This window comes from Salvelinus sp. IW2-2015, linkage group LG13 (genome assembly GCF_002910315.2).
Source record: "Salvelinus sp. IW2-2015 linkage group LG13, ASM291031v2, whole genome shotgun sequence".
In the NCBI taxonomy this organism is placed as follows: Eukaryota; Metazoa; Chordata; class Actinopteri; order Salmoniformes; family Salmonidae; genus Salvelinus; species Salvelinus sp. IW2-2015.
In genome coordinates this window covers 39310803-39334720 of record NC_036853.1, presented here as the reverse complement: position 1 = coordinate 39334720, position 23918 = coordinate 39310803, and the positions used below count along the sequence as shown (strand labels likewise).

Sequence of the window (23918 nt, the reverse complement as noted above, 5' to 3'; positions counted from 1 at the left end):
ATGGCTGCCTTAAATATGGCTCCCAATCAGAGACAATTAATGACATCTGTCTCTGATTGAGAACCATTCAGGCAACCATAGACACAGCTAGACACCTATACTAAACACAAACCCATCTACTCTATTTAACCCCCTAAACCATACAACCACCCTAGACACTACAAAAACACATACATTCCCCATGTCACACCCTGACCTAACTAAAATAATAAAGAAAACAAAGAATACTAAGGCCAGGGTGTGACAAGTGTAGGGTACGTTACTTACATTTTCCACAAAATTTGTTTGGAAGACCCTTTACCCCAAAAGTCCTAATTTAATTCTACATGCATGTAAATGAAATGATAATGTGACAGGRGAATATAATACAATGAATCAGTCCAACTTGGCCAATTTCACTTTCCATGCAACTCAGCCAGTGAAATGGTCCACCATTGGGATCTTATCAAAGGGATGAAAAGTGAATTAATAGCATGCAGGAAACCATTACTTTCGTTTTCCATATTAAAACATTTACAGTATAAGATATTCATATTTCTTAATTAAATTACTTGGCAGCTTCAGAGTGGCTTAGTGGCTATCARCCTCTTGAGTACTAGTCTGGAGATCATCTGAATAAAATGAATGAAAAGATGCMTAAATACTGATGCAAGTTAGTCGAGTTCATTGAAATCAGTGTTACATCTGTAGGAAGCCATCTCTGGAATGTGTTCATTTTTGCACAGTGTCCTAGAAAGAGAGGGTGTTGTCCTTCGCTGAAGTCAATGTTGTTCAGCTAGTGTTTACACAGTGTGMGTTTCTGTTGAGAACAATGTCCTTGTGGTTTTGTAAAATGGCCACCCCAGATGCACAATAACATTACTACTTAAAAAACAGTATTGAGATGGAGTTGAAAGAAAAAGCCACCAAATTGCAAATCAAAAATTGTAAGAATGTATACTCTGTACTACAGCTACAATAACTTTAATTAGGAAACCAGACTATACTGGTTTATAAGCATTCTCTTATGCTGTTGATTAGACTCCATTGTCATGGGAAGGTGGCGTGTCCTCAGTTTAATGTTTGTGAAAGCTGATTAAAGATCAGGACAGGAAGGGTCAGGTTTAGGGAAACAGGAAAACTGATGCAAGGAAATGGACCACGTCACCAGCCACAGAGTTTCAGCTAAAAGTGTTTCTGTCCCAACGCAAGTATGGAGTCTTTGCTCAAGTCCCAGATGAAACTTGTACTTTTAGCAGGTAAGTGAGTCTATCCATTCTTCTGTCATATAGTATGCACTGTAGCATAGCAGACCCCTTGAACATGGTACAAATACACATATGTTCTTTGCCATTTCCATTATGTGTATGTGGGATTTACCAGAGAAAATAATCAGGATGCATGGCGGGATATTTTTTATCCCAAACTCCAGGTCTCCTGGCCTTTAGTGATCATAGTTGCATAGWTATAATTAGGAACTTTGCAGTTGTGCGAGTCCATTTCAATATCAGTCTAACATTACTTCTGAGTAGTTTATTGATGTTGAGTGGGCTTACATATGATTTTTGTCTTTCTGTTATTATATTACCATTTGCTGAAAACGTAAACATTCTTAGTCATAATAGCATAATATGATTGTATGCAACATTCAATACATACCATAGTTCGTGGTACCATTGTTCCTTCCATATTGATGAGTTAATGCTGATCTGGTAGTACATTTTTTTCACATATTTTATTCAATTCACAAAGCAAATGTATTCTATTTTTATCTCATAGCATGCCTTTCCAGTGTTATAGACCCATGCAGATTTTATGACAATTGTGGTACATGCCATCGACTTGCCACGTGTAAAGCCCTGAATGGATCCAATAATGCCTGTTACTGCAAGCTTGGATATACTGGCGATGGAACCAACTTTTGTAATGGTAAATATAAGTTCTAGATTTTTTACAAACCTATACAGAACATGGTTATGTAGGCCTGTGGAATACAGGTTTAGACCTGATAGGTAGTCTAATGCGTCAACCCCCAAATAAATGAAAAAAAATAAGCACTATTTTAAGCTAAATTGGGTGATTATCCTTGTATTAATTCAGGGTTAAAAGGGTGTATATTACTGGTCTGTAAAGTAAAGTTGCATGATGATGTCTGCGGCTAAAGGCACAATCCTTCATTTGTGTTTTAGTCAAACAACAGCCACCTGGTTGGCTGTAAAGCTGAGGGGGATGTAGGATTTTAACCATAATTCATAGAGGATGCTCTGGATGCAAGGACTGAGCGAGTCCATACGATCAACATGATTTTGCATAGTGTATTTTTGAGGCTATTCTTTATTTACAAAGACTCAAATGGACACCATTAATTTAACAATGGAAAAGTTATATTGAGTTATGATTGGGATAAGACGGTTGTACTAAGCTCATTTGGGATTTAGAAGTTATATTATTCAAGCATATATATTATTAAATGAGATAACCATTGAAACTTTTAAATCAACACGTTTAACACCAACACAAGAAGTATTAGCTTTTAACACTGAGTTTTTGTAACTCTAGATGAAAATATTCATGGCCAACACTGGTTATTGTTGCATTCAATCTACACTGGTGTAAAGTGTGAAAAACACTCCAACATTTGACTACCTTTTAACACTAGGAGTAAACTTGAATCATAATCAGCTGATTGTACTTGGATCCTTACTGCATACATGTATGTACTGCTTCACATGTATGGAAAATGTTCAGCCGGTGGTARCCATTTGTCTTATATCTTTCAATAGCAGGCGTACAACCATCATCAGGTCTGCAGGTTTGCAAAAATAAACACTCTCTCTGTCCTGTTTTACAATGTTAAGGCTGGATTTTAATTTACACACTGTCTTTGTTTACAAATTACTGCCTGAGAACACTTGCTATTCTTAAAATTTGAAGAATCTACAGTACCTGTGAGAGGAGTCCACTTGGTGGTAATTCAACGTTTACCCAAAACCAATGAGCCAAAACCAATCTGTAATTGAATTTGCGTAAGTACAGCAATGCAGGTTCAATTGAATTGAATTGAATTGAATTGAACCCGGGGTTCATCTGTCCATGTGGACTGGAAGTTACCCAAATCGAATTGGAAATATACACTTAGTATACAAAACATTAGAAACACCTTCCTAATATTGAGTTGCACCCCCTTTTGCCCTCAGAACAGCCTCAATTTGATGGGGCATGGACTACAAGGTGTCGAAAGCGTTCCACAGGGATGCTGGCCCATGGCGACTAATGCTTCCCACTGTTGTGTCAAGTTGGCTGGATGTCCTTTGGGTGGTACACCATTCTTGATACACACAGGAAACTGTTGAGCGTGAAATACCCAGCAGTGGTGCAGTTCTTCACACACTCAAACTGGTGTGCCTGGCACCTACTACCATTCCCCATTCAAAGGCACTTTCATCTTTTGTCTTACCATTTCACACTCAATGGCACACATACACAATCCATGTCTCAATTGCCTCAAGGATTAAAACTCCTTCTTTAGCTACACACCCAGTGAAAATACATTAGGACATTAATTAAATCAAAAAGGACCTATTTTTCGACAGCATCGCTTTTAATTAGAACAACACTTGACATACATGTATTCCCATGGTAGATATGGTCAGATTGAGAATTGAGAAGGGAGAAGAAAAGTATATCAACAAACTTAGCTGTTTTTGTGGCAAAAACAAAATCTAGACATGTTAGCAAAGGAAGTTAGCTAACAAATAATAATATTCTTAGCAGTGAACACAGCTTTTTAACAGTGTCACTAAAAATAACGGTCTCACTAATTCCTTATTATGTACTTAGTATTTTTATGCTGCATTTTGTGAATCAGGGCTTCCTTGTAAAAGGGACATTGGTCTCAATGGGACTTCCCTGAATAAATTAAGGTTTAATGACATGCTGAAGAAAGCTAAGACAGCTAACATATTGTTAGTGTAACAAACTAGTTGGCCAGTTTGTTTAGCTCCAATATTGACTTAACTTTATTACATACACTGATTGTACAAAATATTAGGAACACCACTTCTTTCCATGACATAGACTGACCTATGATCCCTTATTGATGTCACCTGTTAAATCCACTTAAATCAGAGTAGATGAAGGGGAGGAGACAGGTTAATTTTAAGGATAGGACCCTTTTTTTCAATTTTCGCCTAAAATGACATACCCAAATCTAACTGCCTGTAGCTCAGGACCTGAAGCAAGGATATGCATATTATTGATACCATTTGAAAGGAAACACATTGAAGTGTGTGGAAATGTGAAGTTAATGTAGGAGAATATAACACATTAGATCTGGTAAAAGATAATACAAAGAAAAAAACATGCATATTTTTTTTTGTACCGACATCTTTGAAATGCAGGAGAAATGCCATAATGTATTATTCCAGCCCAGGCGCAATTTAGATTTTGGCCACTAGAAGGCAGCAGTGTATGTGCAAAGTTTTAGACTGAACCAATGAACCATTGCATATCTGTTTAAACTGTTGTATCAAGACTGCCCAAATGTGCGTAATTGGTATATTAATACATTTTCAAGATCATAATTTTGCACTCTCTTCAAACAATAGCATGGTATTATTTTACTGTAAATTGGACAGTCCAGTTAGATTAACAAGAATGTAAGCGTTCTGCCCATATCAGATATGTCTACATCCTGGGAAGAGTTCTTGTTACTTACAACCTCATGCTAATCACATTAGCCTATGTTAGATCAACCGTCCCATGTGGTGGACACCGATCCCATAGAGGTTAATTAGCACCTTATGGGCACCATCCTCTCAGGCAACTAGCACAGTTATTGTAAACCTGGTTCAATCATGAATCATTCCTAGTGTTTCTTTCCCCCAACCTATCTACCCTATTGAAATTGTAAACCTCAAAGTGTGTTAATCATAACAAAAGGACTGAAATGTGAAAAATTATTGCTCCTGTTGAAAGTGGTCAAATTGTTTTATTGCTCAAGTTCGTCTGTCAGCCAACATTGTTGCATTTAGGTTTGTGGGGCACTTTTGCTTAGTATTCATATTTCCTTATCTGATCATAATCATGGGGGTTTACATATTCAAGAGCCAAATGTAAATTAAACTGTGGTAATATAAACATACAGTAAATGGCTTCTACACAGAAATACAGTACAAATATGGGTTTTTGAGAATTAAAAAAATTATTTTGAACAATATGTCACTTCATTAATATAGAGCAAAATTGATGGCCCCATTAAATAAAATATTCCTACTCTAAATTTAAAGATAGTCCATAATTTTAAGGTACATTATCATTTTTGCTCCACCAATGAAATGTTCTTAGATTCTCTAAATCAGACCCCATTCATTTTATTCTAGAGAATAGATATGATTGGGGAACTATCCCTTTAAGACAGTCAACTTGAGTACGTAATTTTGTTCATATCCCTAATGCATATTCATTTTGCTACCATTGTACTGTGAAATCCTATTGAGCTACCCATAGGCTACTCAGAGAAAATGGAAGCCAGTCATTTTCATTATGGAACCATTTCCTACACAGTGTTTGTGTTAACAATGGCGGTTCAGAGGTCTGGAATCTTATGGTCATATTTCCTGCTGAATATTGTCACCTCCCTTTCTCAGCGCTAAGGATATCCCTTCCCGGACAGTCTTTGTACACAAGGTACAGTGGGGAGGAAGACCAGTATATTCATCACATCTAGACAGATGAACACAACAATTAAAAGTCCTATCGGATCACTTCCAATAAACACTGTGAATATCTCATGCAGGTGTGTTTTGATGTGAACTGGCATGGTGAATATCTGCTGGTTGCCAGAATTGGCAAACCAGTCACAACCAGTATGAACTGTGTGCACAACAAGCTATATCATTGTAGTTAACTTGTATGGGGTCGTAGTAATGTTCATTGTAAATCTGACTATGACTTGTCTCAGTAATGTTTGAATAATAACCCCTTGTTGACACAGTTGATACTGATAAACAGCTCCTATCCCAAGGCCATCAGACTGTTAAACAGCCACCACCCTTCCCTCTGCCCAGTACCCTACTCTGCCCCTCAGTAACAATCACTAGCCAGCTACGATCGGGTATTCTACCCAGAACCGTAGGGACTGCTGCACTATGTACATAGTCAATGATCACTGGCCACGTTACTATACCTACCACTGTAAAAAAAWATATATATTTTAATTTTGTATTATTGTGTGCTTGTTGACATTTACTACATTGATTGATAGGTTCTAGGAACATAAGCATTTCGATGCACCCGCCATAACACCTGCTAAACTGTGTACGCAGCATCTACAATTTTAATTTATTTAGTTTCTGTGTCCTTCTTCCATCATGACAGATGACAATGAATGCCAAAAGGTCACTAATATCTGTGGAAACAACAGCAACTGTACCAATACAGAGGGCAGCTACAACTGCACCTGTGCCTCAGGATACACTTCAACCGGGGTGATTCCCTTTCAACCAAATGACGGGACAGAATGCACTGGTATTATATATATATATTTATATAGTACCAGTCAAAAGTTTGGACACACCAACTCATTCAAGGGTTTTTCTTTATTTTACTATTTTCTACACAGTAGAATAATAGTGAGGACATCAAAACTATGAAATAACACATATGGAATCATGTAGTAACCAAAAAAAGTGTTAAATAAATAAAAATATATTTTAGATTTTAGATTCTTCAAAGTAGCCACCCTTTGCCTTGATGACAGCTTTGCACACTCCTGGCCTTCTCTCGACCAGCTTCATGAGGAATGCTTTTCCAACAGTCTTGAAGGAGTTCCCACATATGCTGAGCACGTGTTGGCTGCTTTTCCTTCACTCTGCGGTCCAATTTATCCCAAACCATCTCAAAATGGGTTGAGGTTGGGTGATTGTGTCTTTTACCAAATAGGGCTATGTTCTGTATACCAACCACATCTTGTCACAACACAGCTGATTGGCTCAAAAGCATTAAGTAGGAAAGAAATTCCACAAATTAACTTTTAACAAGGCACACCTGTTAATTTAAATGCATTCCAGGTGAATACCTCATGAAGCGGGTTGAGAGAATGCCAAGTGTGTGCAAAGCTGTCATCAAGGCAAAGGTGGCTAATTTGAAGAATCTAAAATCTAAAATACATTTTGATTTGTTTAACACTTTTTTGGTTAGTACATGATTCCATATGTGTTATTTCTACAATGTAGAAAATAGAAGAAAAAAAACTGAGTAGGGGTGTACGAAATTTTGACTGGTACATTCCATTCGGAAAGTACTCAGACCACTTGACTTTTTACACATTTTGTTACGTTACAGCGTTATTCTAAAATTTATTAAATTGTTTTTTTCCCTCTCATCAATATACACACAACACCCCATAACAACAAAGCAAAAACTGTTTTTGCAATTTAAAAAATATAAAAATACAGAAATATTACATTTACATAGGTTTTCAGACCCGTTACTCAATACCATGTTGAAGCACCTTTGGCAGCGATTACAGCCTTGAGTCTTCTTGGGTATGACACTACAAGTATGGCACARCTGTATTTGGGGAGTTTGTCCCATTCTTCTCTGCAGATCCTCTCAAGCTCTGTTAGCTTGGATGGGGAGCGTTGCTGCACAGCTATTTTCAGGTTCAATTTCGGGCTCTGGCTGGGCCACTCAAGGACATTCAGAGACTTGTGTRGAAGRCACCCCTGCGTTGTCTTGGCTGTGTGCTTGTCCTGTTGGAAGGTGAACCTTCAGCCCAGTCTGAAGTCTCGAGCAGGTTTTCATCAAGGATTTCTCTGTACTTTGCTCCGTTCATCTTTCCCTTGTTCCTGACTAGTCTCCCAGTCCCTGCCACTGAAAAACACCAACACAGCATGATGCTGTCACCACCATTCTTCACCGTAGGGATGGTGCCAGGTTTCCTCAAGACGTGACGCTTGGTATTCAGGCCAAAGAGTTTAATCTTGGTTTCATCAGACCAGAGAATCTTGTTTCTCATGGTCTGAGAGTCTTTAGGTACCTTTTGGCAAACTCCAAGTGGGCTGTCATGTGCGTTTTAATGAGGAGAACTTCCGTCTGGCCAGTCTACCATGAAGGCCTGATTGGTAGAGTGCTGCAGAGATGGTTGTCCTTCTGGAAGGTTCTCCCATCTCCACAGAGGCACTCTGGAACTCTGAGTGACCATTGGATTCTTGGTCACTTCCCTGACCAAGGCCCTTCTCCCCCGATTGCGTAGTTTGGCCAAGCTCTAGGACGAGCCTTGGTGGTTCCAAACTTCTTCCATTTAAGAATGATGGAGGCCACTGTGTTCTTGGGGACCTTCAAAGCTGCAGAAATTTTTTGGTACCCTTCCCCAGATCTGTGCCTCGACACAATCCTGTCTCGGCGCTCTACGGACAATTCCTTCAACCTCATGGCTTAGTTTTTGCTCTGACATGCACTGTCAACTGTGGGACCTTATATAGACAGGTGTGTGCCTTTCCAAATTACATTTACATTTACATTTAAGTCATTTAGCAGACGCTCTTATCCAGAGCGACTTACAAATTGGTGCATTCATCTTATGATATCCAGTGGAACAACCACTTTACAATAGTGCATCTAACTCTTTTAAAGGGGGGGGTTAGAAGGATTACTTTATCCTATCCTAGGTATTCCTTAAAGAGGTGGGGTTTCAGGTGTCTCCGGAAGGTGGTGATTGACTCCGCTGACCTGGCGTCGTGAGGGAGTTTGTTCCACCATTGGGGTGCCAGAGCAAAAATCATGTCCAATCAATTTAATTTACCACAGGTGGACTCCAATCAAGTTGTAGAAACATCTCAACAATGATCAATGGCAATAGGATGCACCTGAGCTCAATTTTGAGTTTCATACCAAAGGGTCTGAATACTTATGTGAATAAGGTATTTCTGTTTTCTATTTGTACGAAAATGTGCAAACATTTCTAAAAACCTGTTTTTGCTTTGTCATTATGGGGTATTGTGTGTACATTGATGAGGAAAAAAAGATTAAATCCATTTTAGAATAAGGCTGTAACGTAACAAAATGTGGAAAAAGTCAAGGGGTCTGAAAACTTTCCTAATGCACTGTATATATCAGTTTTTTCTCAACATTACAACACATATTTAAGAAACTGATATCCTAAAAAAAAATCTGTTTGAAATTGTCATTCATCAGGGCCTATTTTATGTCTTTCATTCAGAAAAAATTACCCTGTTATTCTTTTTACTATTAGATATTGATGAATGCAAGAACGACCAAATCTGTGGACCATTCTCACATTGCACAAACACAAATGGATCTTTCTTTTGCACCTGCCAAAGAGATTACATTTCTACTTCAGGCACTAAGCGATTTCATACAAAGAATGGAATATGTCGAGGTAAGCCTATCAATTCACCCTCTAAATTTTGAAACRAAAGTTTTGAGGGAATTGGGAGGATACATTATTCAAATTATGTGAGGTTACCATATTATATAAAATCTTAATAAACAAATTGTGTTTATTAATTATCTTTTCAAAATTAAATATGTAACAATTTTGGTATGTCCTGGTGATATCATAGTTTAAACAAACAAGCAGTTTTGAGGTTAATCTAGCAGACTGTTACATTAATATGATGATTTTCCATATGTTGTATTCCAGAGCATCCCGAGAAAAATTGTCATGACAACGTTGTGTGCCTAACACAAAGTGTCAACAGAACACTTGAATATGTAAGTACTCCAACAAATGATCTAGGAAAGTAGTACCACTTATAATATATAATAGGACACCGCCCTCTGTTGGTCACTATATAGATATTTAATTGGTACATGTGTTTATCAATCAGGATCTCCTATTAGGAATATATGTTAATATCCATGTGTAGAAATGTGCATAGGTCTGAACACTTTTTGTGGGAATAACTTAGTTTAATTGTCTGCTTTGCTTTAAGATTTAGTAGACATTATTAAATTGACCATCCTATTTCTCCTATTTGGAGAGGAGGCATCCATTGGAGCTTACTTAATCTTGTCTCTTCCATTTGTAGATCAGAAATCTTACAGATCTTCAGAGCCTGCTGGTGGAGATTGAAAAACAGACGTCGGGAGAGCTGACGTCGGTGGATGTGATCTCCTATGTGGAGGCCCTCTCTCAATCGGCCTCGCTGTTGAGCACTGGGGAGAAGAATCAAACCGCCAAACCAACCGGGACCAAAGCAACTCTCAGAGTAATCTTTATTTCCACTAGCTCTGCTATTGCTTTTTTTAGAAGTAGGATACTAAATGTTCTTGGCCTAAGTTATATATATGGTTTCTGTCATAATTTGTAAGGCTGCTTAAACCTTGCTGCATATACATTAAAACAGAGAAGGGGTTGTTCAATCCATGAAAATAAACAGTATGATTTGTCTTGTTTCTTGATATTCATAAATATGTTGTTTGCCTTCCTTTCTATTCCACAGACATTTTTAAATGTGGTGAACAATTTGGTTGAGAAGGATGAGTTGGTGGCCTGGAACAGAATCAAAGAGGAGCACCGGGACCACACCATAACCAAACTCTTACACACAGTGGAGGAGAGTACTTTGACACTGGCCAGGAAATATAAAGCGACAACTGAGATTGAGATCAAAGAGAGTGAAATAGGTAAGAAGAACACCACAATCATGTCTCTTAGCACGGACACACCTGTAGCAGTTGTCGGCCGAGAGCAGGGGCATTTCTAGGATTTAAGGACATTGGGGGCTTAGCCCAAAGCCAGAGATAGAACACTAGTAGGGTCAACAACAAAAAATGAATTTGAACAACTAAATGCATCAATCTGGTGCACTTTGAGATGAAAATTGAGAGATTAGATATATATTAAGAATTTGTACAAAAAAAACTAATTATTATAATAAATAATAACTAGAAAAGTACATTTCCTGAAGAGAACGTTTCAAGAGTTACCAATGGTGGGTTATTTTATGCAAATCTATGCAAATGTATGTAGTTATAGTTTATAAAAGTGTTTAACAATTTGAAGTCAGGATAGCCTTAACATCTGAATGTTGGTTTGGGGTCTCTAGCTTGAACAGTTCAAGAGTTACTGTTGGTGAGTTATTTTATGCTAATTTAATACACATTTTTATAGTTTCAGTTGATACGTTTTTTATGAATCGTAAGTTAGGATAGCCTGAACATGTGAAAGTTGGTTTGGTGTCTCTAGCTTGAACATTTCAAGAGTTACTAATGGTGGGTTATTTTATGCAAATCTATGTAGTTATAGTTTATAAAAGTGTTTAAGAATTTGAAGTCAGGATAGCCTTAACATCTGAATGTTGGTTTGGTGTCTCTAGCTTGAACAGTTCAAGAGTTACTGTTGGTGAGTTATTTTATGCTAATTTAATTTAAAAAATTATAGTTTCAGTTGATARGTTTTTTTATGAATCGTAAGTTAGGATAGCCTTAACATGTGAAAGTTGTTTTGGTGTCTCTAGCTTGAACGGTTCAACAGTTACTGTTAGGGAATTATTTCATATAAATGTATGCAAATGTATAGAATTATAGTTAATTTACATAATTATAGTTGAATTTAACGTTAGGATAGCCTGAACATGTGAAAGTTGGTTTGGTGTCTCTAGCTTGAACGGTTCAAGAGTTACTGTTGGTGAGTTATTTTATGCTCATTTATATAGTTATAGTTGATAAAGATCTTAAAGAATTTGAAGTTAGGATAGCCTGAATGTTTTAAAGTTGATCTTACCAAGCCTACCTACATGAATGCCTACAAAAAGGCATAGCCTCTTGTAATTTATTTTCAAAAACACAGGTAGGCATATTGGATTTAGACATTAGATTTCAGGCAATAAGATACACCAGACAAATTGGGAAGAAATGTAATAATAAAAGAAGTATAATGAATGACACTACTGTTCTTTCTGACAAGCATATCCTATAATAGAATTTCTCAAATGACTTACATCAACTAGTGTGAAATAAATATATGAAACAGACAATCTCCTGAAGACAACATGGCATAACATAAATCTACCCAGGGCTACACCCAAATTAGGCTGTCTATCTATTTTCCCCACTCCCCCATAGGATAAAACATATACTTCTGGGTTCACAATCTCTTTGTCAATGTGCCATCTTAAACCAAATGTGTGCCTGTCCAGTTACCTGGGGGCTATTCCAAAAAGATGGTTTAACAAATTCAGGATTCCCTGAACATATCCAGCTTACCTTAACCAGATGAGGGAGTCTGTGATTTCTTGGTTCCAGAATGGTTGCCTCTCCTTGAAGTAATTAGACAAACCGTAGTGCAGATTGGTCGATCTGACAATTGGCGTGTGCACACGACATTCAAAAAGGTCCTCATGTCGATGACATAAAAAGATATAGATATGGAGTCAAAAGACAGAGCCCAATAAGTCTACAACAAGAAACACTTGTAACAACATACAACAAATATGTTCACTAATTTACCCCAAAATAGTAATACAGCCGCCACCGCAAAAGCCAGAGGGGGAGCCTGACAAAAAATTGCAAACAGAATAAATGTGATAGATATTGGAATTGTGCCGCTTCACTAATGGGCCTAATTTACACATATGGGTGATTAGTAATATGGCTTTCACTTTATAGAGCACTTTTATTGCAACGTTGGTGATATTACATGTGAAGGCTATAGCCTAATATATAAATTGTGGTAGCCTATGTCACAATTCCATTGGTGGGCCCCATATGATGAATAAGAATTGATTGAATTCAGAGTGCTTTTCATGACAACACGGGCAACAATATCTTCTACGTTTAGTTTTAACACCAGTGACCTTGGGAAAATCTGCGGGATTAGGCAAAAAATATATATCATGTTGCCTAGTGTTATTAATTTGAGTTTAGCGAAGCATCGCTGGCAGTCAATTGACCACAGCCTACAGTGCCTGCAATTCTGTAAAAGTCCTCCTTGATTATATGGACAGGTTGATGGCCAAAAAAGTATTCAATGCGAAGCAGACTCTTCTTATTGCTCTACACACAGTTGCCTTTCCAAATCGTTCTGCATCACCCAAATTGTACAGGAAACCTTGTGGGGGGGAAAAATCAAAAAGTAATGCACAGAGTTTGTAGGGCAGTCAAAGCAAAACTGTATTGGGTTACATTGGCTATGTAGGGGTTGAGTAAATTGGCCAGATATATTATTGTGTGGAAAAACTATAACGTTCCAAAAGAAAATCTTCTGAATGACCTAAAGGATCTATTCGAGATCCAATAATTCCTTCCATTTGTAATACACGGCGAACAATGCAGGCTCGGATGTCAATTGTATTTTCCGCAAAGGGACATGCCATTGTGACGGACAAGAATCTGATTGGCGGAGAAGCCCCGTCTTTATTCAACATTAAAGGCTAAGATCAACTTAACCTAGTAGGTAGCAGGTTTGCTTCAGAGTATTCGTTACCATTGCTAAAATTTTTGTTTGACTGGAATACCCCTCAGGTTCTTAGCTGATGAGGTAACATGACTTAACCAGCTTGTTTGTTATCAAACAAATAGGCTACAGTCCGTGAGTAGCATAGTTTTAAAACAGCCCACGACATGGTTTATTTATCTAATGTTCCCCTCAAATTTGCAATAGAAAAAAACAACAGCCTATCTCTGGTAAAATGAACCATATCTTTTGAACGGCTTGAGCACACGGTTTTCAGTAAAGTATTGAGGAAATCATGACAGTCACAAAGCTGTGCTTATTTTATCTCTATGGCATTCAGGTTGCACTAGGCAGGCACACATATTTTAAAAGATAGTTTATGACCTTTGAGAAAGTGGACTGCTGAAAATGAGTCAATGAACGTGAGTTGATGGGTCCAGAGTGGTCCACTGCGTTGTGGAATCTCGACCAATCACTGCAGGCACCGCTAGCTGTGCTTCATTCCAGGTGCTTCTTGCAGTGCCTACTCTTCTACTTATACCACAAGTGATGCAGGTTTATGGAAACTCATATTAGAGTACAGCTAGCCAGCAGATCTTCTTGTTGCAGATCGGACAGGCTTCCTGTGTAGATTACACACAGCGGAGCTGGTGCGAGATATGTCTCGGAAAACATACCTCAATCCAGGGATGATAAATGCGTTGTACTCCGAATTGTCCCATTATCCCAACTGTTACACTGAGGTGACAGCTCATTTTTCCGGAAAACTGTTATTTTTGTCCTCATGCTAGGTGGCAGAAGCCACAGCAACCATTTTTGGAATGGCAGTGTCAGCCAATCAGATCCTTTGCCAGTATGCCAAAAATGCCCACCCGCTTGCTATTTTCTGCATTCCCACATCCAAGGATATAAATTCCTACCACCAGCGGGTAAACGGGTTTGCTGTTCAAGACATAATTTGCATCTCTGGCGGGTAGCGCCCACTCATAGGACCGCAAATTATATATATTTTTTTATTGAACCTTTATTTAATTAGGCAAGTCAGTTAAGAACAAATGCTTATTTACAATGACAGCCTACCTGGGAACAGTGGGTTAACTTCCTTGTTCAGGGACAGAACAACAGATTTGTACCTTGTCAGCTCGGGGATTTAATCCAGCAACCTTTCGGTTACTGACCCAACTCTTTAACCACTAGGCTACCTTCCGCCCCTTGCCAGGCTGGTGTTGCATCTCTGGCATTTAGCCTGAGAGGACAGCTATAAACCTGTGGCAAGCCATCCAGCCATGAGTTAAATTTGAAAGACAATAGCAAGGAATATCTCATCTCAAATTCGGCCTGTCGCCTTCAAGCTAACCCCAGCCAACCAGAGGCTGCAAGCTGTTTTTGTTGTTTCTTTTAAGTACCTTACATTTGTTGTGATTTTAATTTGTTTCGATTTATTTGCCAATTTTAAAACACAATACAACTACACGTGGACATAATTAATTTAAAATCATCTAGGATGACACAAAAAGGGATACACCTAATAATTTACAGTTTAAGTAGAAGATATTGATTATGCCCAAAGATACCCTACATTTTTTCCATTGATTTAATATACTATATTTTCGGGGCAATCCAAACTGCTCCTTTTAATAAATGCCACTCCCTAAACCACCTCACTCACTTGAAGAAAGGTGTTTATCACTACGTTACAGTAGGTGGCAGCACCTCTTAAACCCCACAGAAGAAGCCAAAAAGCCTTCAACAGGAAGTTACCATCCATCCTTCGTATGCTAGCTTGGTAGCTAGCTCAGGCTGGCTAACATTAGCCACACCTCATGCTCTTTACAGACATTGTGGCCGTGTTGTGGGCTCAAAACAAAAGAGAAAATCATACATGTAGATGTGTAGTACTTCATCTGTTCTCCTTTTTGTTTTGTCAACTTTTTACCACCTTGGCTTTGTGCTAGTGCGCTAGCTGACTGACATCTGGAATCAATTTATTTGAGATTTTTCTTGCTATATACACTGTATATACAAAAGTATGTGGACACCCCTTAAAATTAGTGGATTTGGCTATATCAGCCACACCCGTTGCTGACAGGTGTATAAAATCGAGCACACGGGCATGCAATATCTATAGACAAACATTGGCAGTAGAATGGCCTTAATGAAGAGCTCAGTGACTTTCAGCGTGGCACCTTCATAGGATGCCACCTTTCCAACAAGGCAGTTCGTCAAATTTCTGCCCTGCTAGAGCTGCTCCGGTCAACATAGCTCAGCGGCGAAGTGGTAGTCTACACAAGCTTACAGAACAGGACTGCCAAGTGCTGAGGCTCGTAGCGTGTAAAAATTGTGGGACCAACTCCATATTAATACCCATGATTTTTTATGAGATATTTGACGAGCAGGTGTCCACATACTTTTGGTCATGTAGTGTAGCTACTGGATTTCCCTGACTCTCCCTCAGCCCGGTGAAGCGCCCCCTCCCCCTCGCTTTGGTATCTAACACAGCCTGCACTATTTTAAAAGTTTTACCATCAGATTGGCCCCCACCATCAATCTGTAACACGGAACCCAAACCGGCTGRGCATGTGCGCCATAGTGCAAAAATGTATTTTGTCCTCCTACACCAAATGTGATCACGACACGCAGGTTAAAATATCAAAACTCTGAACCAATTACATTAATTTGGGGACAGGTCGAAAAGCATTAAACATGTATGGCAATTTAGCTAACTAGCTAGCTTGCACTTGCTAGCTAATTTGTCCTATTTAGCTAGCTTGCTGTTGCTAGCTAATTTGTCCTGGGATATAAACATTGAGTTGTTATTTTATCTGAAATGCACAAGGTCCTCCGACAATTAATCCACACATAAAACGGTCAACCGAATCGTTTCTAGTCATCTCTCCTTCCAGGCTTTTTCATCTTTGAACTTACATGGTGATTGGCATCTAAACGTTCATAGTATTACCAGGATGACCAGCAACAAAGTTTGTCTTTCAATCACCCACGTGGGTATAACCAATGAGGAGATGGCACTTGGGTACCGCTTCTATAAACCAATGAGGAGGTGGGAGAGGCAGGACTTGCAGCGCGATCTGCGTCAGAAATAGGAATTAGTTCTATTTTAGCCCTTGGCGTCGCAGATGCTCGTTGGCGCGCACGAGCAGTGTGGGTGCAATAATTGAATAACATGGATTTCAAAATTTATTTTGCGACGCTCGCGCACGCGACGTGTCTGGTCTGGTCAGCATGTACCACGGAACCCAAACCGGCTGCGCTCSTGCGCCATCTTGCGCTATCGTGCATACATTTATTTTGTCTCCCTACACCAAACGCGGTCACGACACGCAGGTTAAAATATCAAAACAAACTCTGAACCAATTACATTAATTTGGGGACAGGTCGAAAAGCATTAAACATGTATGGCAATTTAGCTAGTTAGCTTGCACTTGCTAGCTAATTTGTCCTATTTAGCTAGCTTGCTGTTGCTAGCTAATTTGTCCTGGGATATAAACATTGAGTTGTTATTTTACCTGAACTGCACAAGGTCCTCTACTCCGACAAATTAATCCACACATAAAACGGCCAACCGAATCGTTTCTAGTCATCTCTCCTCCTTCCAGGCTTTTTCATCGTTGAACGTATATGGTGATCGCATCTAAACTTTCATAGTATTACCACGACTACCGGCAAAACAGTTTGTCTTCCAATCACCCACGTGGGTATAACCAATGAGGGTAGGGAGAGGCAGGACTTTCAGCGCGATCTGTGTCGCGATCTGTGTGGGTACCTGCTTCTATAAACCAATGAGGAGATGGGAGAGGCAGGACTTTCAGCGCGATCTGTGTCAGAAATAGGAATGACTTCTATTTTAGCCCTTGGTAACGTAGACGCTCGTTGGCGCGAACGAGCAGTGTGGGTGCAATAATTGAATAACATGGATTTCTACATTTATTTTGCGATGCTCGCACACGCGACGTGTCAGACACGTCGGGCACGTCGCGTGRGCGAGCGTAGCAAAATACATTTAGAAWTCCATGCATGTATGCTGACCAGACCGGACACAGTTCTTCCATGACCAGCATACTCACCCGACATGTCACCCATTGAACATGTTTGGGATGTTCTGGACGTGTACAACAGCGTGTTCCAGTTCCCGCCAATATCCAGCAACTTTGCACAGCCATTGAAGAGGAGTGGGACAGCATTCCACAGACCACAATCAACAGCCTAAACAACTCTATGCGAAGGAGATGTGTCGTGCTGCATGAGGGAAATGGTAGTAATACCAGATACTGACTGGTTTTCTGATCCACGTCCCTAACTATTCTTTGAAGGTATCTGTGACCAACAGATGAATATCTGTATTCCCAGTGAAAATGTGTGAAATCCATAGATTAGGGCCTAGTTTATTTGTTTCAATTGACACATTTCCTAAAATATTAGAAATTGTTGTATGCGCATTTATATTTTCCGTGTAGTTTATGAAATCAATTGAGGCATTGAACAAATACAAATAAGACAGCTAGATTCACCTATTTCAATCCAATAAAACATTGATATACCAGACTCACAACATTTTCCTTTCTTTCTCTGCCAACAAATGTTTATATACTGCTGGTAAAGTGAACAGGTTTGGCTAATACTGTAACATTATGCAACAAAGTTTGAGAGGATATATGGATATGGACAAATGTTGCACAGCTGAGAGCCGAGTGAACAGTGACAGGTAAGGAGGACATTGTCCCGGTGTTGTTGCGTTCATGCTCTCCCCATTTAGCATACTGTATCACTGGACATCTAGATGGCTACCAATATTAGTAATTTCTTTTGTAGGCTGTTATCTTACTTGACATATAATCCTGGGAGGAAAAATTATTGGCCACGTTACTACCTACCAATGGTGACACTGTGATAGAGCTCCCCAGTGGAATCACTTTAGATCGGAAAGCACCTGATACAACACCGGTGCACTGGTCATTCACTGAAGCTGTGGTTTATGTGTAAAATGCGGCCCTTCAATTCGAAAAACAATAATGTTGTGCTGGTAATAATAAACAATAATGTTGTGCCGGTAATATCTTTTGAACTGCTAGAAACGAGCCATTTTCTCTGTAGTAATGGTGAAAACATAATGGTCACGAATCTGCACTCAGTTTATTATCTATGGCACTCAGAGGCTGAGGTACAGCGACGCCTATCATCACAACAATCATTATCTGGGCGATTTTCCCCCCCCCTAGGTATCACAGAAATATATTTATGAGCAATTTAGAGCAGACCGAAATGGCTTGTGTCAGCTTGAGCTAGCTTATTATAGCTAGCTAGCAAATATAAGGCAGCTAGCTAGCTAGCTAGCTAGCTAGCTAGGAAAACATGTAGAAATTCTACATTGGTTAGCAATAAAGATAAACAAGTCAAGGTACCTACCCAGCAGCTGCTGAAAATATTCTTCCACTTCACAGCAGCTTCAAGAAGATATTATACTAAAATAGTCTAGCTTAATATCTCACCTGACAGTATGAGGTTGGCACCTGAAACCGATCATTTGAATCTACGATAGGACTAAGATATTACTGTAAAGAAGTACAGTATGTTGGATTATTTTTTACTGGAGGCTTCCAATTACAGATTAAACTAAATTACAGATTGACTTATTTTTTTCTGTGCATTCAGTGATATACTGTTGAAATGACTGAAAAGTCTTATGCAGGCCTAATGGCCGATTGTACTTGGCACCTCTGAACAGAGTGCCAACCGTAATTTGCAAACCGAATCTACATGTAGAAACCTGAAACTTGGTCCCTAAAACACACAGCGCTGAACGAATGGTGAACAAACAGCAGACGAACAGCAGACCGTCATTTGGTGCAATGTGTTTTCTCCTTTACATCCAACTCTAACACCAAAAGCTATTCAATGCCTACTTTATTTATTTTTTACTTTTACCCCTTTTTCTCTCCAATTGGTACTTAGTCTTGTCCCATCGCTGCAACTCCCCTACGGACTCGGGAGAGGCAAAAGTCAAAAACCATGCGTCCTCCAAAACTGCCAAGCCGCACAGCTTCTTGACACACTGCTCACTTAACCCGGAAGCCAGCCGCACCAATGTGTCAGAGGAAACACCGTCCAGTTGGTGTCCGAAGTCAGCTTGCAGGCGCCCGGCCAGGAGTCGCTGGAGCGCGATGAGACGTGTAAATCTCGGCCAGCCAAACACTCCCCTAACCCGGATGACGCTGGGGCAATTGTGTGTCGCCTCACAGGTCTCTTAGTCACGGCCGGCTGTGACACAGCCTTGGATCAAACCTGGGTCTGTGGTGACGCCTCAAGCACGGCGATGCCGTGCCTTAGACCGCTGCGCCACTCGGGAGGCCACAATGCTTACTTTTGACCATATCCATTTTGATTGTATCAAAACATTTCTGCAGGGGATGATGCTATATAGTTCATGTCAGTTTTATGCTGAAAAGTGTTTGTGTTAAGATCTTGGTTTATTGGAAATCCGTTCTCTATTGACGCAGATGCTGTATTAATCAGATAATTATTATTACACTCAACTGAATAATTTCTGTTCTTTCATTTACAGAAATGAAACTCTACACTTTTGATGTCCAGCAAACAAAGAAAACCGAGCTCTCTGTCTCCATGGGAGGAGATCGTATCAATTTAAATCCTAAAAMGCAGGAGGGAAACAAAAATGGTAAGAGATCAGATAAAAGGGAAAAAAACATTCACTATGACAACATTAAGGCATTATTGTCAGCTAAAGAATCATTTAAATGTGAGGAGAATCTTATCAAAGTAACAAGTCAAATGTTATTGTTTTTGGGGGAACCTCTACATTTGTCAAATGTAGAACCAGACACTAGCACTTACTGTATCAACACCTGACATAAACTTCAATAGTACAACATTCAAATTCAATGTAAATTTTTTCTGTACATCAGGAAGTGTGTCCATAGTTTTCCTGCGGTATGACAGTGTCGGTGGCATCCTGAAACCAAACACTGACCCTGGTGTTACAGACTACACGAGCTACGCAGAAACAGGGGAAATCACTGTGAACTCTCGGGTGATAGCGGCTGCCATCAAACCTGCTGACATGTACCAGCTGGACCATGTGACCTTCACTCTCAGACACACAGAGGTATGTTTGCAGTCACACAGACAGCCTAGACTCATCCATTAGCTCTCCAGTGGCAGACTGCTAACTTGTGACACACACACAAAATTACAACACTCCTGTAAATCCTGTTTTGATGTTAATGGGAGATTTGTGTTACAATTTAAGTTAAGTTATGTAGAGTTGTGATTAATGTGTATGGCCCTATGTTAGTTTAAAAGTGCATGCAGGCACGATATGGTCGTTCAGTATTTCCACAATCAAATTTACTTTAACCACCCCATTTATTTTGTACCTTTTTCGAAAATGTATTTTGCCATAACATATCCAATTCCTATCCTATTTCATTCCCTTTCTTTTGAAGCCTATTGACACTAAAGAGGATGTAACCAAATGTGCCTTTTGGGAGTACGATCCGGCCAGCATGCAGGGCCATTGGGCCACACAGGGCTGTGAGCAAACCCACGTCAACAGCACCACCACCACATGCTCCTGCAATCACCTCACACACTTCGCCATTCTTATGTCTTCTGGACGGGCCAACGTAAGTGTCCATACCATCCATATGAATGTATTCCAATCCCCTGTGGCTGTCTCGTTGGTGATCTGAACATCTTGCATGAAAGGCAAAATGGAAGGGATTTTTAATAGAAAAGACAAGCTAACTTGTATTTAGATGATTTTTTTTAAGGAGAGTGGAATTGCACCCTCTTTTATATTTTTTGTTGTTTATTCAGACAGCACACCAATATAGAGGGATATAGGGCAGGAGAATAGAAAATGTGAATGGTGATTGAACCCACAACCTTTTGGGCTCTATGCATAGTATTGGGGGCTATACCATTCATCCACACAGGCATAGTATTGGGGGCTATACCATTCAACCACACAGGCATAGCATTGGGGGCTATACCATTTAACCACACAGGCATAGCATTGGGGGCTATACCATTCAACCACACCTACTAGATTCCGGTGGCCTTTTCTAAACAACACATAAAATTGTATACTACCCTCATAAAGTACCGAGATACAGCAGGCCAAAAAACCCAGAAATTTACAGATTTTTTGTTTGAGGAAAAGGAGATATGAAAGTCTTGGTTTGAAATAATTGTTAATTGTTTACCTAATGGTGTCGCTCTAAACATGTGCAAATTCCCATAGGAACACACCCATTTGAAAAGCACAGGGCATTCTTATGACATTGCCAGCAGTAAGATTTGAGTTTGATTTCCAAAACCACAAGGGCTGAAGCTTTCAAATGATATGTCACTTTCTATTTTCTGACAACAACAAAACTAGGGGAGAAGCAGGGAGCTGTAAAAATGATTCACCTTTCCACTGTGTTGGTTCTTCTTTTCAGATGGCGGCCCATTACAACATTCTGACCAGGATCACTCAGCTGGGAATGATCATCTCCATCATCTGCCTGTCCATGTGCATCTTCACCTTCTGGTTCTTCAGTGAGATACAGAGTACCAGAACCACCATTCACAAGAACCTGTGCTGCAGCCTCTTCATGGCTGAGTTCATCTTTCTGGTCGGGATCAATATGAACACCCATAAAGTGAGCACTGACTGCACTTCGGCTCCAATACATATTGAACAGTATATTCTTGAACATAGCCAGACAGTATGTTGAATAAAGTGAACCTGTGTGTGTATTTGTGCCTCCGTCTGCATCTCATTTGCATTTGTTTACATGTGCAGTCACCCTTGTCTTATACGATTTCATAGATGGTAAGTCTGTCTAGTATGATAAAGGTCAATTTTGTTTCTCTTTGTCTGCCCTCAGCTTTTCTGCTCCATCATTGCTGGGCTTCTCCATTATTTCTTCTTAGCGGCGTTTGCCTGGATGTGCATTGAGGGGATCCATCTGTACCTGATAGTGGTCGGTGTCATCTACAACAAAGGATTCCTGCATCGCAACTTTTACATCTTTGGATATGGAAGCCCTGCAGTGGTGGTGGCCATTTCGGCTACACTTGGCTCCAAGTATTATGGTACCAATAAAGTGTAAGTAGAAAAAGGGAGTGTGCTTGTTAGGTGTTGTTGTAGCACTACACACCAGCATGTGGTTAAATTATGTTTTATGTTTCAAAGGTGTTGGCTGAGCACAGAAAATAACTTTATTTGGAGTTTCATTGGGCCTGCGTGTTTGATTATCCTGGTAAGGTTCAACATTTTAATTTCATCATATTATTTTCAATACATTTTCACAAATTTTATTGGACATTCAAGAATTTCCTTTCTTTCAGAAATGTCTGGAAACACTGATTAAATCATTTACAACATGTTAGCATTTTGCATGTCAGTAATGAGTAATAAAGTTTATGACATTCCACAATTACATCAAAAAGTTGTTAACTCCAAAGAACATGTTGCACTAGTCCTAGGTTGTTTCTCATGGTTTTGTATGTGTCTATCCGGTCTAAGGTCAATCTCCTGGCTTTTGGAGTGATCATTTACAAAGTTTACCGACACACTGCTGTGAAGAAGCCTGAGATTAGCCATTACCAAAACATAAGGTAAGCTTGATAAAAACATCCCAATAATGTATTGACTTTATGCCAAAGACCCAGTGTTTGTTGAGGAAAACTCAACATGTGTAAAAAATAAAATAAAGATTACTACAGTTAGTAAAATTGTCACACAGAAGTATTGAATATTGAGCAGATACTTTACGTTACTTTACGGCAGAACTTGAGCTACAGACGTTAGCATTAAGCTGATTGTATGAGCCTTAGTTAAGCACACATACTGTACATCAAGTCAGAATATGGCTCACAATGACAAAACCATATATGGTCCTTCCAGGTCCTGTGCTCGTGGTGCCCTTGCTCTTCTGTTCGTCCTGGGCGCCACCTGGACATTTGGCGTGTTGCACATTCTCAACGAGACTACCCTCACAGCCTATCTCTTCACCATTGCCAACGCTTTCCAAGGGATGTTCATCTTCATCTTCCTCTGTGTGTTGTCCAAAAAGGTAAAACCTTTCACTAAAATAGGTTCATAATTAAGGCCAGGAGTTTTTCCTGACCACATGACCTGACCAGGAGAAACGCAGGGCCCAGAGTTTTGCCTGGACATATCATATGGTCAGGAGATAAACAACTTCTGGCCCTATTTGTAATTACTTTAGCATTCCTTCATTTCATTTCTTTATTATAAAAATGTTGTCATATTTTACCTCATCCACACACTGAGGCTAACTAATGTGTGTAATACATTCGCCATTCCATTTGACTTTACCAGATCCAAGAGGAGTATTACCGGCTGTTCAAAAATGTGCCATGTTGTTTTGAGTGCCTGAGATGAACAAGGCTGCGAAATCCAGAGGGCCCATCATCGGCAAAAGTCACTGGGGACTCTGGAGCCTTTTTTTTTTTTAAGTAGAGTACA

General features: G+C 39.5%; 1 protein-coding gene across 1 annotated transcript; it reads left to right on the top strand.

The window, feature by feature from the left end:
* Positions 1-1140: 1140 nt before the first annotated feature.
* adgrl4 (adhesion G protein-coupled receptor L4) lies at positions 1141-23906 on the top strand. The gene is made up of 16 exons (XM_023998212.2): positions 1141-1238; positions 1759-1908; positions 6358-6507; positions 9236-9382; positions 9647-9717; positions 10035-10214; positions 10449-10632; positions 19980-20093; positions 20341-20540; positions 20881-21060; positions 21880-22083; positions 22312-22532; positions 22620-22686; positions 22953-23044; positions 23334-23502; positions 23772-23906. The coding sequence occupies exons 1-16, from the start codon at positions 1193-1195 to the stop codon at positions 23832-23834; spliced, it is 2238 nt and encodes a 745-aa protein (XP_023853980.1). The 5' UTR covers positions 1141-1192; the 3' UTR covers positions 23835-23906.
* The last annotated feature ends 12 nt before the right edge of the window (positions 23907-23918 follow it).